The sequence below is a fragment of the Myotis myotis genome, unplaced genomic scaffold (genome assembly GCF_014108235.1).
Source record: "Myotis myotis isolate mMyoMyo1 unplaced genomic scaffold, mMyoMyo1.p scaffold_m19_p_3, whole genome shotgun sequence".
In the NCBI taxonomy this organism is placed as follows: domain Eukaryota; kingdom Metazoa; phylum Chordata; class Mammalia; order Chiroptera; family Vespertilionidae; genus Myotis; species Myotis myotis.
Window position 1 is genome coordinate 200,446,757 of NW_023416335.1, and position 12,918 is coordinate 200,459,674.

General features: G+C 49.3%; 1 protein-coding gene and 1 pseudogene across 1 annotated transcript; one reads left to right on the forward strand and one right to left on the reverse strand.

The window, feature by feature from the left end:
- Nucleotides 1-509: 509 nt before the first annotated feature.
- Nucleotides 510-4,058, reverse strand: CUNH12orf73 (chromosome unknown C12orf73 homolog). The gene is made up of 3 exons (XM_036301572.1): nt 3,929-4,058; nt 3,457-3,574; nt 510-672 (listed from the first exon to the last, which is right to left on the reverse strand). The coding sequence occupies exons 2-3, from the start codon at nt 3,562-3,564 to the stop codon at nt 577-579; spliced, it is 204 nt and encodes a 67-aa protein (XP_036157465.1). The 5' UTR covers nt 3,565-3,574; nt 3,929-4,058; the 3' UTR covers nt 510-576.
- On the forward strand, nt 701-1,344 carry LOC118651898 (annotated as a pseudogene).
- Nucleotides 4,059-12,918: the final 8,860 nt, after the last annotated feature.

Sequence of the window (12,918 nt, forward strand, 5' to 3'; positions counted from 1 at the left end):
GGTATGACTTTTTTAGATTCCATACATAAGTTATATCATAACAATACTTGTCTTTCTGTTTGACTCATGACATTAAGCATAATGTGCTCACGGTCCATCCATGTTGCTGCAAATGGCAGGATACCCTCCTTTCTTATGGCTGAATATATGGCTGAATATATATGTACAACATCTTTCTTATCCATTCATCTGTTGATGGGGATTTGGGGTTGTTTTTGTACCTTGGCTAATACTGCAATAAACATGGGAGTGCATATATATATATATATATATATATATATATATATATATAAAAGAATTGTAAGAGTAAGAGTCATTGCAAATACTCTATCTCATATGATATTCACAGCTAAATGACTATCAAACCACATTTAAGAATGCTTTGGCAGTTTTCAAGAAACACTGGTCAAACCATAAATAAATCTCAATGCATCAGTTAATACCTTCTGTGTACCTCCTCCTGTAGTTAGCATTGTATTAGGTGCTTAAGTGCAAGTAGTTGGACTCAATCAATTTTAAAAATATATATTTAAGACTTATTCACAGAGTTCTTGGCAGAGTTGTATTTTGAGGTTTCTACTGCTGAGAAGTTTGAGGGTTGTGTTGCCTCTCTTTCAGTCCCAAAAGCTCCGTTTTGAGTTCTCCAGGCTTTGGTGGGATTTCAGGTATTGTCTATTTAAAAAAAAAACAAAAAAAAACACACACACATAAAAACACAGATGCCAGTGCTTTCTTAGACTGTCATTAAATGTGACCTGAAAGACTTTAAAGCAGGGAGAGTAAAAGAAAGTCCCTTGCTACTCAACAATAAATCTGTATCATGAGAACCCACAGTTGATCTAAGTCCCTCTCTAACCCTAATGACTCTATTGTCCATGCTGGGTTTTAAGTTCTAGAGGGGGAGAGTTTGTATCACTATCACAAATTTGAATACAACTTTCCATATTTGGAAATTTACTCCTGTACTATTTACTGACTCTCCACCTGTATCAAGCAGTGAGCAAAAAAAATATAAAACTACCTTCACAGCCTTTCCAGCGGTGATGACCTCCCCACGACAATATGCCTCTCACTGAGGATCTCCTCCACCCCTCTCCAGAAGCGAAGCGCCTGGTGCAGAGCCCCGATTCCTACTTATGAATGTGAAATGCCCAGGATGCTATAAAATCACCATTGCCTGTAGCCATGCACAAACGGCAGTTTTGTGGGTTGGTGGCTCCACTGTTCTCTGTCAGCCAACAGGAGGAAAAGCAAGGCTTACAGAAGGATGCTCCTTCAGAAGGAAGCAGCACTAAACACACCTCGAACCAAGACGAGTGGGAAACCATCCCAATAAACACATTTTGGAAAATAAATAAATAAATAAATAAATAAATAAATAAATAAATAAATAAATAAAACTACCTTCAGAAAAGATGGTCAGGAAAGGCCTGAGATTACTTTTTTAACCACTTTAGTGAGATAATTCACATACCTACCATTCACCCATTTAAAGTATAAATTTAATGGCCTGTAGTAGATTCATAAGGTTGTACATGCATCAGTACATTAATTTTAGAACTGCACCCCCAAGAGAAATCCCATACCCACCACCAGTAACTCCCATTCCCACAAAGCTTTCCCACATCCACACCACTGCCCTGGACAACCGTTAATCTAGTTTTGGCTCAATAGATTTGTCTATTCTGGACAAATTTCATGTAAATGGATTATACAATATGTAGGCTTTTGTGACTAGTTTCTTTCCCTTAGCATGTTTTTAAGGTTCATCCATGTTGCCACATGTAAGTACTTTGTATCTCCTTCTAGGAACAAATAATGTGCGATTATATGGGTATACCACATTGTATATGTCCATTTATCAGTTTATGGACAATATGGATTGTTTCCACTTTTGGGTTCTTATAAATAATACTTCTATGAATATTCATGTACAAGCTTTTGTGTGGACAAATGTTTTCATCTCTCTCTAGAAGCAGAATAGCTGGGTCATATGGTAACTCTGTGTTTAACTGAGGAGCTGTCAGACTTTTCCACAGCAGCTACACCCTTCTACATTCCTAGCAGCACTGTATGAGGGTTCCAGGTTCTCCACATCCTCACCAGCACCTCATTAGCAAGGTGCGTGTTTTTTTAATTAATACCCACCATAGTGGTTATACAGTGTTATTGTATTGTGGAACAACGCTTTTGTGGACCTTACATTCTAGTGGAGGAAACAAGATTAAAAACAAGTAGAGACAAAGGAATAAAATAATTGCAAATTGTGACAAGTGCTCTACGAAAGGAAGAAAGGAAGGACTGAGAATAGCAGAGGAGCAATCCTTCTGAGGCTATCCTCATAGACGGAGGAGATATCTAAGCAGAAACTTGACATTTTGAAGAAGGAAACCAAGCCAAGATCTGGGAGAAAAGCTCCCCAAAAACAGGAAAGGCAAGGCCTTCAGATGGGAAGAGGCTTGATGAGCTTGAGAAACAGCAAGGAAGCTGGTGTGGCTGCAACATGGGGAAAGGGGCGGAAATGTATAAGGTAAGGCCAGTGGCAGGCAGGTGCCAGGCTGTGTAAGAGCAGGACATGGCATTGCTCTCCATGCAACTGGACGCCATCATCGGATTTTAGGCCCAGTGCCGGGAGCCGGTCCCTGCTTGCTGTTTCAAGGGACCTGGCATATATGGCATACTGTTCTTAATATGTTTGCTCACCTTCTTGGCACTATGTGTTTTAACCAAGGTCTCTGAGAAAGGTTGTTTCCCCAGGTAGGGATTTTCCCCTGAAGTTAGTGAGGGAATAAAACCCCTTAACTAAGTGCCAGGCGGGTAATTAATCACTTTAACTACGAACAATCATGCTTAAGCTACATAATCTTTACTCCCTGGAATGGAGATAAGAAACGCCCTAACCTTTGGAATAGAGATTGATAGGATTGGAATCAACTGGTATAAATACAGATGTAACAAGACAGAACTGAGAAGACAGAACCTACACAGAACCTAGAGACAGAAGAACTTCGCTGGAGAGAACATGGCAAAAGATCCTGGACAGAAACTGGCAACAGAACCTAGAGACAGAACCTAGCGAGAGAACATGGCAAAAGATCCTGGACTGAACCTGACTACAGAAATTGGCAAGAGAACCTGACTAGAACCTGGTGACTGAACCTGGCTGGAGAACCTGGACAGAACCTAGCAAGAGAACATGGACACAGAACCTGGCTGGAGATCCTAACCAGAACTTCGCTGGAGATCCTGACCAGAACTTGGCTAGAGATCCTGGCTAGGCTGCTGATCAACTGAACGCTGTCTCCATGTCCTTCCTTCTTTGCTGACTCCGTCCACACCTTTGGGGACCCCTGGACCCCAGCAGCCCAGGGCAGAAGCGCTCCTGGTTCGTTTAAAGATCCCTTTTGCTCTTGTGGGGAGAATGCAGGGCGAAGCCCAGGGCCCTCCTGCACTCACCAGGTCCGGCAGGTAGTACCTGTGCACCACTTGGGACCCCGCGAACATGGCCAGGAGGCTGGCGGTGAACATCTTCAGGTAGGTGGTCCAGGGCACGCCCGCGGGCATGGTCAGTGGGCTGGCGGGGAGGGAAAGAGGTTGGTGTTCGGTTCCCAGCTCGCGACTAAACCAAGTCGGGAAACACCGGGTTCTCTCCCACCCCTCTCCCCCTTCCCCCCAGGCCGCTGAGAGCGCGGACGTGCCCTCAGGCCCGAGACCGGTCTTCTTAGCGCTGGTTTCTTAGCGCTGGGGACTGGGCCTTCGGGATCCAAAGGCAGCTCTGGGGGAGCAAGGAAAAGGCGGCCCGCGTGGCTTCCCCGCGCCCCTTCAAACTCCAGGAGATGAACTGCAGACCGCACCCCCACTGGCCCCACAGGCGGCCCAGGGAGAGACGGTACCGCCCACGGAGAAACGGCACAGGGAGAGACCGTACCGGAGGGCACGGCCCGGCAGCGGCTCAGAGCACGGGCGGAAGGGGCTTCCGGAGCCGGAGCGAACGGCCTGCGGACAGAACGGAAAGTGCGGGGTCTGGGGCCCCGCCGGACAGGAAAGCAGGGAACACTGCCGCGCGCATGTGCCCCGGACGGAAGTGGGACTTAGGGCCGGAACCAGAAGTGTTTGCTAAACCTATTCCCAGAACTTTCCGGCTCCGGCTTTTGTCTCCCTTCGTCCCTTTCCCTACAGTAGGGTTTCCGTGGCGGACGTGCAGACGTGGGGCCGCTCTGGCTGTAGTGCGGCAGCGCTTGTCCTGTGACACGCGCAAACGGCTCGCGATCCATTAACCACCCTTCACCGGCCAGGGGAGACGGGCACGCTGAGCAGCGAGCGCTTAGGGGGGTCACCCTCGCGTGAGTGCAGTCAGAAGCCTGTCTCCTGGTGCCCGGCGTCCTTGGATACTGAAACAGCCACACCGAGGCAGCTAGCGATGCCCCCGTGCTGTGGTGCTACTGGAAGACAGGGAACCCGAAATGGACAATATTTACGCATTTTTAGGTTGTGCTTTGGTTATGGGTTGACTTATGTGAAGCAAAAGGTTAATGCAAGACAATACGGAAAGATTATGGGTTGTGTGTATAAGGTGAATTATGATGCACTCATTTTTTAAACAATTCGGGAGGTCTATTTGACATAAACCACACATTTAAAGCATACAATTTGATGAGGTTTTACCTATGTGTATACCTATGTAACCATTATAACAATCAAAATAATGAACATATCTATCACAACCAAAAAGTTCCCTTGTGCCTCTTTCTAATCCCTCCATATCGCCTCCTTCGCTGGGCAAGCAGGGTAAGCAAGCTTGCCAGGTTCTTGAAAGGGAGAGGATCGCGAGGGGAGGGAAACACGGTGAAGGGACTTGGCCCTTCTTCCGTTGTCCCATCATACAAGGTCTCTTAAAGTAGAGACCTATTTGGCAAAGACAGGAGACTTCTCCTGGGCTTCAGAGCTGAACAAGTTTGTCTTCCAGACAGATTCAGGATGAAGAGAGAGGCACTGACGGAATAGGAGCCCCTTTGCCGATTGCTTCACCATTCCCAAGTTCCGTGTCCTGCGCCCCAACAACTCTCCCAGTGAACTCGTCCTTTTGTAAGACAGAACTAGGTAGAGAAGCAGAGGCCCCTGGTCTGCTGGGGTTACGAGTGGAGCTGGCAGACCCAGAAGATGCAGCCCCCACAGTGGAGGAGGTCCTGGGTGCCCAAGGGTGACTCTTCCTGAGTGAAAACCTAAGAAAAGTTTGTAGCTCTTTACACATACTCTCAGTCACTAGAATGACCTTTCTGAAATCAGTGAGGCAAGCCAACTGCTTAAAAAATTTTCTTAGACTGTGATCCTAGGTCAGTGATGGCGAACCTATGACACGCGAACTCATTTTTTTTGGTTGATTTTTCTTTGTTAAATGGCATTTAAATATATAAAATAAATATCAAAAATATGTCTTTGTTTTACTATGGTTGCAAATATCAAAAATTTCTATATGTGACACGGCACCAGAGTTAAGTTAGGGTTTTTCAAAATGCTGACACGCCGAGCTCAAAAGGTTCGCCATCACTGTCCTAGGGGGTTAGAAAAACCAGAGAAAGAGAAGATACCCTGTTCATTCATTCATTCAAGAAATATTCAATGGATACCTACTGTTTTGTACTGGTTTCAGCCTATCAACAACCAATGTTGTGATGGAACCAGCCCTTATGGATATATACACTGAGTGGCCAGATTATTATGACCACCCCACCAGTACTTCATTGACACTTCCAAAAATACTGAATATTGAAAACTTCCTAAGCAAATACTCTCAAGGTTTTATTATTATTATTATTATTATTATTTCATAACTAATTCACTTCATTGTACTGATGGGGTGGTCATAATAATCTGGCCACTCAGTGTGTATTTATATAATATATATATATATATATATATATATATATATATATTTATTTATTTATTTATTTATTTTAGAGTCCCAGTGCACAAAAATTTGTGCCCTGGCGGGAGGGGGGGGGGGGTTGTCCCTCAGCCCCACTTGTGCCCTCTCACAGTCTGGGGCCCCTTGGGAGATAACGACCTGCTGGCTTAGGCCCCCTCCCGGGTGGCAGAGGGCAGGCCCAATCCCTAGGTGCAGCCCCTGGTCGGGCTCAGAGCAGGGCCGATTGGGGAGTTCGGGCGCCGCCCCGTCATGCACAGAGCAGGGCGGATCAGGAGGTTGCGATGCCACCCCCAGTCACGCTCAGGGTAGGGCTGATTGGGGGTTTGAGGCGCTGCCCCCTGTCACACACAGAGCAGGGCCCATCAGGGGGGTTGGGGCTCAGTACCCTGTAACACACAGAGCAGAGCCAATCAGGGGGGTGGGGAGCTTCCCCCCTGTCACGCACAGAGCAGGGCCAATCAGGGGGTTGGGAAGCTCCCCCCTGTCATGCACAGAGTAGGGCTGATAGGGGAGTTGGGGCGCCGCCCCCTGTCACCCACAGAGCAGGGCCGATCAGGGGGTTGGGGCACTCCCCGCCGGTCACACTCAGGGCAGGGCCGATGGGGAGGTTGCTGCTCCACCCCGTCACACACAGAGCAGGGCCCATTGGGGGTTTGGGGCGCCGCACCCTGTCACACACAGTGCAGGGCAAATCAGGGGGTTGGAGAGCTCCCCCCTATCAGGCACAGGGCAGGACTGATCAGGGGGTTTGGGCACTTTCCCCTGTCATGAACAGAGCAGGGCTGATAAGGAGGTTGTGGCCCCACCCCCTGTCACACACAGAGCTGCAGGGCGATCAGGGGGTTTGGGCACTGCCCCGTCACACTGCTCCAGGGGCCAGGAGGCCTCGCGGCTCCGCTGATCCCGGTGCTGGGAAGCCTCGCAGCTCCGCTTGACACAGGGGCAGTGAGGCCTCGCTGCTCCATTGATTCCGGTGCCAGGAGGCCTCACGGCTCTGCTGATCCCAGTGCCGGGAGGCCTCGCAGCTCAGCTGATCCCGGGGCGTGAGGCCTCACGGCTCCGCTGATCCCAGGTTCGGGAGGCCTCACAGCTCCGCTGATCCCGGTGCTGGGAGGCATATTACCCTTTTACTATATAGGATAGAGGCCTGGTACATGGGTGGGGGCCTGCTGGTTTGCCCTGAAGGGTGTCCCCCATCAGGGTGGGGGGTCCCGCTTGGGTGCCTGGCCAGCCTGGATGAGGGGATGATGGCTGTTTGCAGCTGGTCACACCCCCTTCAGGGTGGGGGTCCCCACTGGGGTGCCTGGCCAGCCTGGATGAGGGGATAATGACTGTTTGCAGCTGGTCACACCCCCTTCAGGGTGGGGGTCCCCACTGGGATGCCTGGCCAGCCTGGATGAGGGGCTGAGGGCTGTTTGCAGCTGGTCACACCCCCTTCAGGGTGGGGGTCCCCACTGGGGTGCCTGGCCAGTCTGGGTGAGGGGCTGAGGGCTGTTTTCAGGCTGGCGGGTGACTGAAGCTCCCAACCTCTCCTTTTTTTCTTTTTTTTTTTTTTATTCTGGGATTTATTTACCTTCTATGGCTGTCACTGGAACTGAGAGCCAGCTTTAGCTCTGAGGCTTCTATAATTGAAACACTGTTGCAACTCCAGCTCGGCCGGCTGGCTGAAAGCATGGGGTATGTTTAGCTTCTATAATTGCAACATTGTTTCTTAGAGTGCAAGCTCAGAGCCCAGCAGCGGCAGGCGGGGAACCTTGGCTTCCTCCTTCACTGGAGCAAGCAAGCCTCCTGTTCGCTTCAGCTGCCTGGCTGCCGGCCGCCATCTTGGTTGGCAGTTAATTTGCATACAGCCCTGATTAGCCAATGGGAAGTGTGTCAGAGGTACGGTTAATTACCATGTTTGTCTATTATTAAATAGGATATATATATATATGATGCCTAAGCAACTGGAACACCACAACTACCAGTTGCTGTGATGCTCACTGACCTCCAGGGGGCAGATGCTCAATGCAGGAGCTGCCCCCTGGTGGTTAGTGCACTCCCACAGCCAACCTCCCACGTGGGCCAACCTCCCCTATGGCTGGCCAACCTCCCCTGGTCCCTCCCCGAGGCTGGCAGGCCCCGGCTGGCAGCTGGCAGCCAGCAGGAAGGCCCCGATCAGCCCTGATTGCCGGTCAGGCCTAGGGACCCCACCCGTGCACGAATTTCATGCACCAGGCTTCTAATATATATATATATATATATATAAAATAAAAGCCTATGTGACCTTTATAGCAGAACGACCGGAACAACAAGTCACTGTGATGCACACTGACCACCAGGGGGCAGACGCTCAACGCAGGAGCTGCCCCCTGGTGGTCACTGTGCTCCCACAGGGGGAGCACCGCTCAGCCAGAAGTCAGGCTCATGGCTGGGGAGTGCAGTGTTGGTGGTGGGAGCCTCTCCCACCTTCGCAGCAGTGCTAAGGAGCAGCGAGCTGAGCAGTAAGGAGCAGTGAGCAGGCGGGCGGTAAGGAGTGAGGGGTCCTGGACTGTGTGTCATAGTGACCGGTCAACCAGTTCCAGTCATTCAGTCGTAACGGTCACTTAGGCTTGTATATGTATATGTACATGTACATGTACATGTATATGTATACACACATATATATGTATATGTATATTTTTTATTGATTTCAGAGACGAAGATAGAAACATCAATGATAAAAGAGAATCATTGGCTGCCTCCTGCACGCCCCCTACTGGAGATCAAGCAACCCAGGTATGTGCCCTTGACTGGAATCGAACCCAGGACCCTTCAGTTCTCAGGCAGACATTCTATCCACTGAGCCAAACCAGCTAGGGCTCTTATGGTCCTTATTTTGGTTGCAAGACACCTCAGCAATAACCATCAGGAAACTGTTAGGACTGATCAAATAACTGAATTGATACCCCCTCCCCTGGGAACTGACCTTTTGACTTCACAACTGACATTCCCTTTCACTTAGACCACATTCCACTTGCTAAGACCACATTCCACCGGCTAAGACCACATTCCACTTGCTAAGACTATTATCTTTCCCTTCCAGACTTTCCCAGGATCCAGACCCACCCGGAGAGTTTCCTGCCAAAAAAGCCCACCTAGAATCCTTTAAAACCTCTGACTCCCCATCCCTAGGTGCTGGCGCCATTTTGGGGTTCAGCCCATCTGGACTCCAGATGACCTAATAAATTTATAATCCCTTACCACTTTTTGGCCTCCTTTGGTGACCCCAACAGAAATGTTGAAAAGACACTGGTTCATTATTTACAAGACCTCACTGGGGCCCCACAGCAAGGTCGCAGTAGAGAGAGTGAGCATGCATGTGCATGGGCCTGGGGTCTGCTTTATTGGGGTCAAGGGTGGGAAGTCTAGGGTTTCAGAGTTCACTATCAGTGGATTTAAAACAAAAGAGCGGAAATTAAAGCACTGGAAAAGGAAAAGAAACAAGTAGTCCAAATGGTCATTTATTGAAATCAACCAAGATTCCTAAAATAAAGGAGCCTCAGTTAGGAGAGGCGGCCTGGCTCTTTAATCTACGTTTGTGTGTGTATGCATCTGGCAGTGTGTGTGTGTGTATGCGTGGCAGTGTGCGTGCGTGTGTGTGTATGCCTGGCATTGTGTGTGTGCACGGCAGTGTGCATGTGTGTGTGTATGCCTGGCAGTGTGTGTGTGTGTGTGTGTGTGGCAGTGTGCATGTGTGTGCATGCCTGGCAGTGTGTGTGTGGGTATGCCTGGCAGCGTGTGTGTGTGTATGCCTGGCAGTGTGTGTGTGTGTGTGTGTGTGTGTGTATGCCTGGCAGTGTGCATGTGTGTGTGTGGCAGTGTGCATGTGTGTGTGTATGCCAGGCAGTGTGCGTGTATGTGTGTGTGTGCGTGCGTATGCCTGGCAGTGTGTGTGTGCGCGCGCGTGGCAGTGTGTGTGCGCGCGCGTGGCAGTGTGCATGTGTGTGCGTGTGTTACTGTGTATGTGTGTGTATGCCTGGCAGTGTGTGTGTGGGGGGGGGTATGCCTGGCAGTGTACGTGTGTGTGTGTGTATGCCTGGCAGTGTGTGTGTGTGGGGGGGTATGCCTGGCAGTGTGTGTGTGTGTATGCCTGGCAGTGTGCATGTGTGTGTGTATGCCTGGCAGTGTGCGTGTGTGTGTGTGTGGCAGTGTGCATGTGTGTGTGTATGCCTGGCAGTGTGTGTGTGTGGCAGTGTGCATGTATGTGTGTGTGTGCCAGGCAGTGTGCGTGCATGTGTGTGTGTGTGCGCGTATGCCTGGCAGTGTGTGTGTGCACGCGCGTGGCAGTGTGCATGTGTGTGTGTGTGTTACTGTGTATGTGTGTGTATGCCTGGCAGTGTGTGTGTGTGTGTACGCCTGGCAGTGTGTGTGTGTGCATGCGTGGCAGTGTACGTGTATGTGTGTGTATGCCTGGCAGTGTGTGTGTGTGTGTGTGTATGAGTGGCAATGTGTGTGTGTGTGGGTATGCCTGGCAGTGTGTGTGTGTGTATGCCTGCAGTGTGCGTGGCGTGTGTGTTGTGTGTATGCCTGGCAGTGTGAATGTGTGTGTGTATGCCTTGGCAGTGTGTGGTGTGTGGTGTGTGTGTGTGTGTGTGGCAGTGTGCAATTGTGGTGTGTGTATGCCTGGCAGTGTGTGTGTGTGTGTGGTGTGTGTATGTGTGTGTGTGTGTGTGCGTATGCCTGGCAGTGTGTGTGTGTGTATGCCTGGCAGTGTGCGTGCTTGTGTGTGTGTATGCCTGGCAGTGTGCATGTGTGTGTGTATGCCTGGCATGTGTGTGTGTTTGTTGTGTGTGTGTGTGTGTGGCAGTGTGCATGTGGTGGTGTTGCCTGGCAGTGTGGTGTGTGTGGTGTGTGTATGCGTGGCAATGTGTGTGTGTGTGGGTATGCCGGTTTATGCCTGGCAGTGTGCGTGCATGTGTGTGTGTGTGTGTGCCTGGCAGTGTGCATGTGTGTGTGTATGCCTGGCAGTGTGTGTGTGTGTGTGTGTGTGTGTGTGTGGCAGTGTGCATGTGTGTGTGTATGCCTGGCAGTGTGGTGTGTGTGTGTGTGTGTATGCCTGGCAGTGTGTGTGTGTGTGTGGGTATGCCTGGCAGTGCGTGCGTGTGTGTGTGTGTATGCCTGGCAGTGTGCGTGTGTGTGTGTGTGTGTGTGTGTATGCCTGGCAGTGTGCATGTGTGTGTGTGTATGCCTGGCTGTGTGTGTGTGTGTGTGTGTGTGTGTGTGTGTGGCAGTGTGCATGTGTGTGTGTGTATGCCAGGCATGTGGTGCGTGTGTGTGTGTGTGTGCCTGGCAGTGTGCATGTGTGTGTGTGCCTGGCAGTGTGCATGTGTGTGTATGCCTGGCAGTGTGTGTGTGTGTGTGTGTGTGTGTGTGTGTGGCAGTGTGCATGTGTGTGTGTATGCCTGGCAGTGTGTGTGTGTGTGTGTGTATGCGTGGCAATGTGTGTGTGTGTGGGTATGCCTGGCAGTGTGTGTGTGTGTATGCCTGGCAGTGTGCGTGCGTGTGTGTGTGTGTATGCCTGGCAGTGTGCATGTGTGTGTGTATGCCTGGCAGTGTGTGTGTGTGTGTGTGTGTGTGTGTGTGGCAGTGTGCATGTGTGTGTGTATGCCTGGCAGTGTGTGTGTGTGTGTGTGTGTGTATGCGTGGCAATGTGTGTGTGTGTGTGGGTATGCCTGGCAGTGTGTGTGTGTGTATGCCTGGCAGTGTGCGTGCGTGTGTGTGTGTGTATGCCTGGCAGTGTGCATGTGTGTGTGTATGCCTGGCTGTGTGTGTGTGTGTGTGTGTGTGTGTGTGTGGCAGTGTGCATGTGTGTGTGTATGCCAGGCAGTGTGCGTGTATGTATGTGTGTGCGTGCGTATGCCTGGCAGTGTGTGTGTGCACGCGCGTGGCAGTGTGCATGTGTGTGCGTGTGTTACTGTGTATGTGTGTGTATGCCTGGCAGTGTGCGTGTGTGCGTGGGTGTGTGTGTGTGTCTGGCAATGTATTTATTCTAGATAGCCAGTCTATGAAGTGGATGCCTCTTTGAAATACACTGAGTGGCCAGATTATTATGACCACCCCATCAGTACTTCATTGACATTTCCAAAAATACTGAATATTGAAAACTTCCTAAGCAAATACTCTCAAGGTTTTATTATTATTATTATTTGCATAACTAATTCACTTCATTGTACTAATGGGGTGGTCATAATAATCTGGCCACTCAGTGTTAATGCCTTGGCAATCAAAGCTTAAGTTAGGCACTTGCATTAACAAAAGAAGACAAAAAAAATCAATTGTCAGGGTTTAAATATACCTACCATGAGTCAGGTTCTAAGTAGTACCTATTAAGGGACACAGTATTGGTAAAAGTTCTGAAAAGTTTCAAAATACTAAAAGTTTTAAACAATTGGCATAATACAAATTAATGTGTATTTACTCATGAAAGCCCTTTTCTTGGATCCTAGAATGAAGAAGCCAAATGACCCACAGAGCCACAGCCATCTCTCAGCCCACATGTTACGTTAGTGAGAAATAAACCTTTGTTTCTGTAAACCACTGAGCTTTTGGGGTCGTCTGTTACCACAGCTTAACTAGGGAAAGCTAACCAATACAGCAGCCATATTTTTCATTATGCAAACTAGAGAAAGATAAAAAGCTATCTCCACTAAGGGTTATTTAATGAAGTCCTTGTACAAACACTAGTGACAACTTGAGAAATAATGAGACAAAAACTAGCTGTAAGAGCCATTGAGAAAACAAAACACTACAACACAGGGGTAGTCTGGAAGGTTATAAAGAAAACGTTCCCTGACCGGTTTGGCTCAGGGATAGTGTCGGCCTGCGGACTGGAGGGTCCCGGGTTCGATTCCAGTCAAGGGCATGTTTCTTGGTTGTGGGCACATCCTCATCGATGTTTCTAACTCTCTATCCCTCTCCCTTCCTCTCTGTAAAAAATCAATAAAATATATTTTTTTTTTAAAAAAAGAAGA

What these genes read in the sequence shown, in the direction of transcription:
- CUNH12orf73 (XM_036301572.1), bottom strand. Translation starts at nt 3,564, where the DNA reads ATGCCCGCGGGCGTGCCCTGGACCACCTACCTGAAGATGTTCACCGCC. An exon ending in GGTACTACCTGCCGGACCTG is followed by an intron (nt 673 to 3,456) that starts GTGAGTGCAGGA and finishes TTTTTTAAATAG; the next exon opens with ACAATACCTGAAATCCCACC.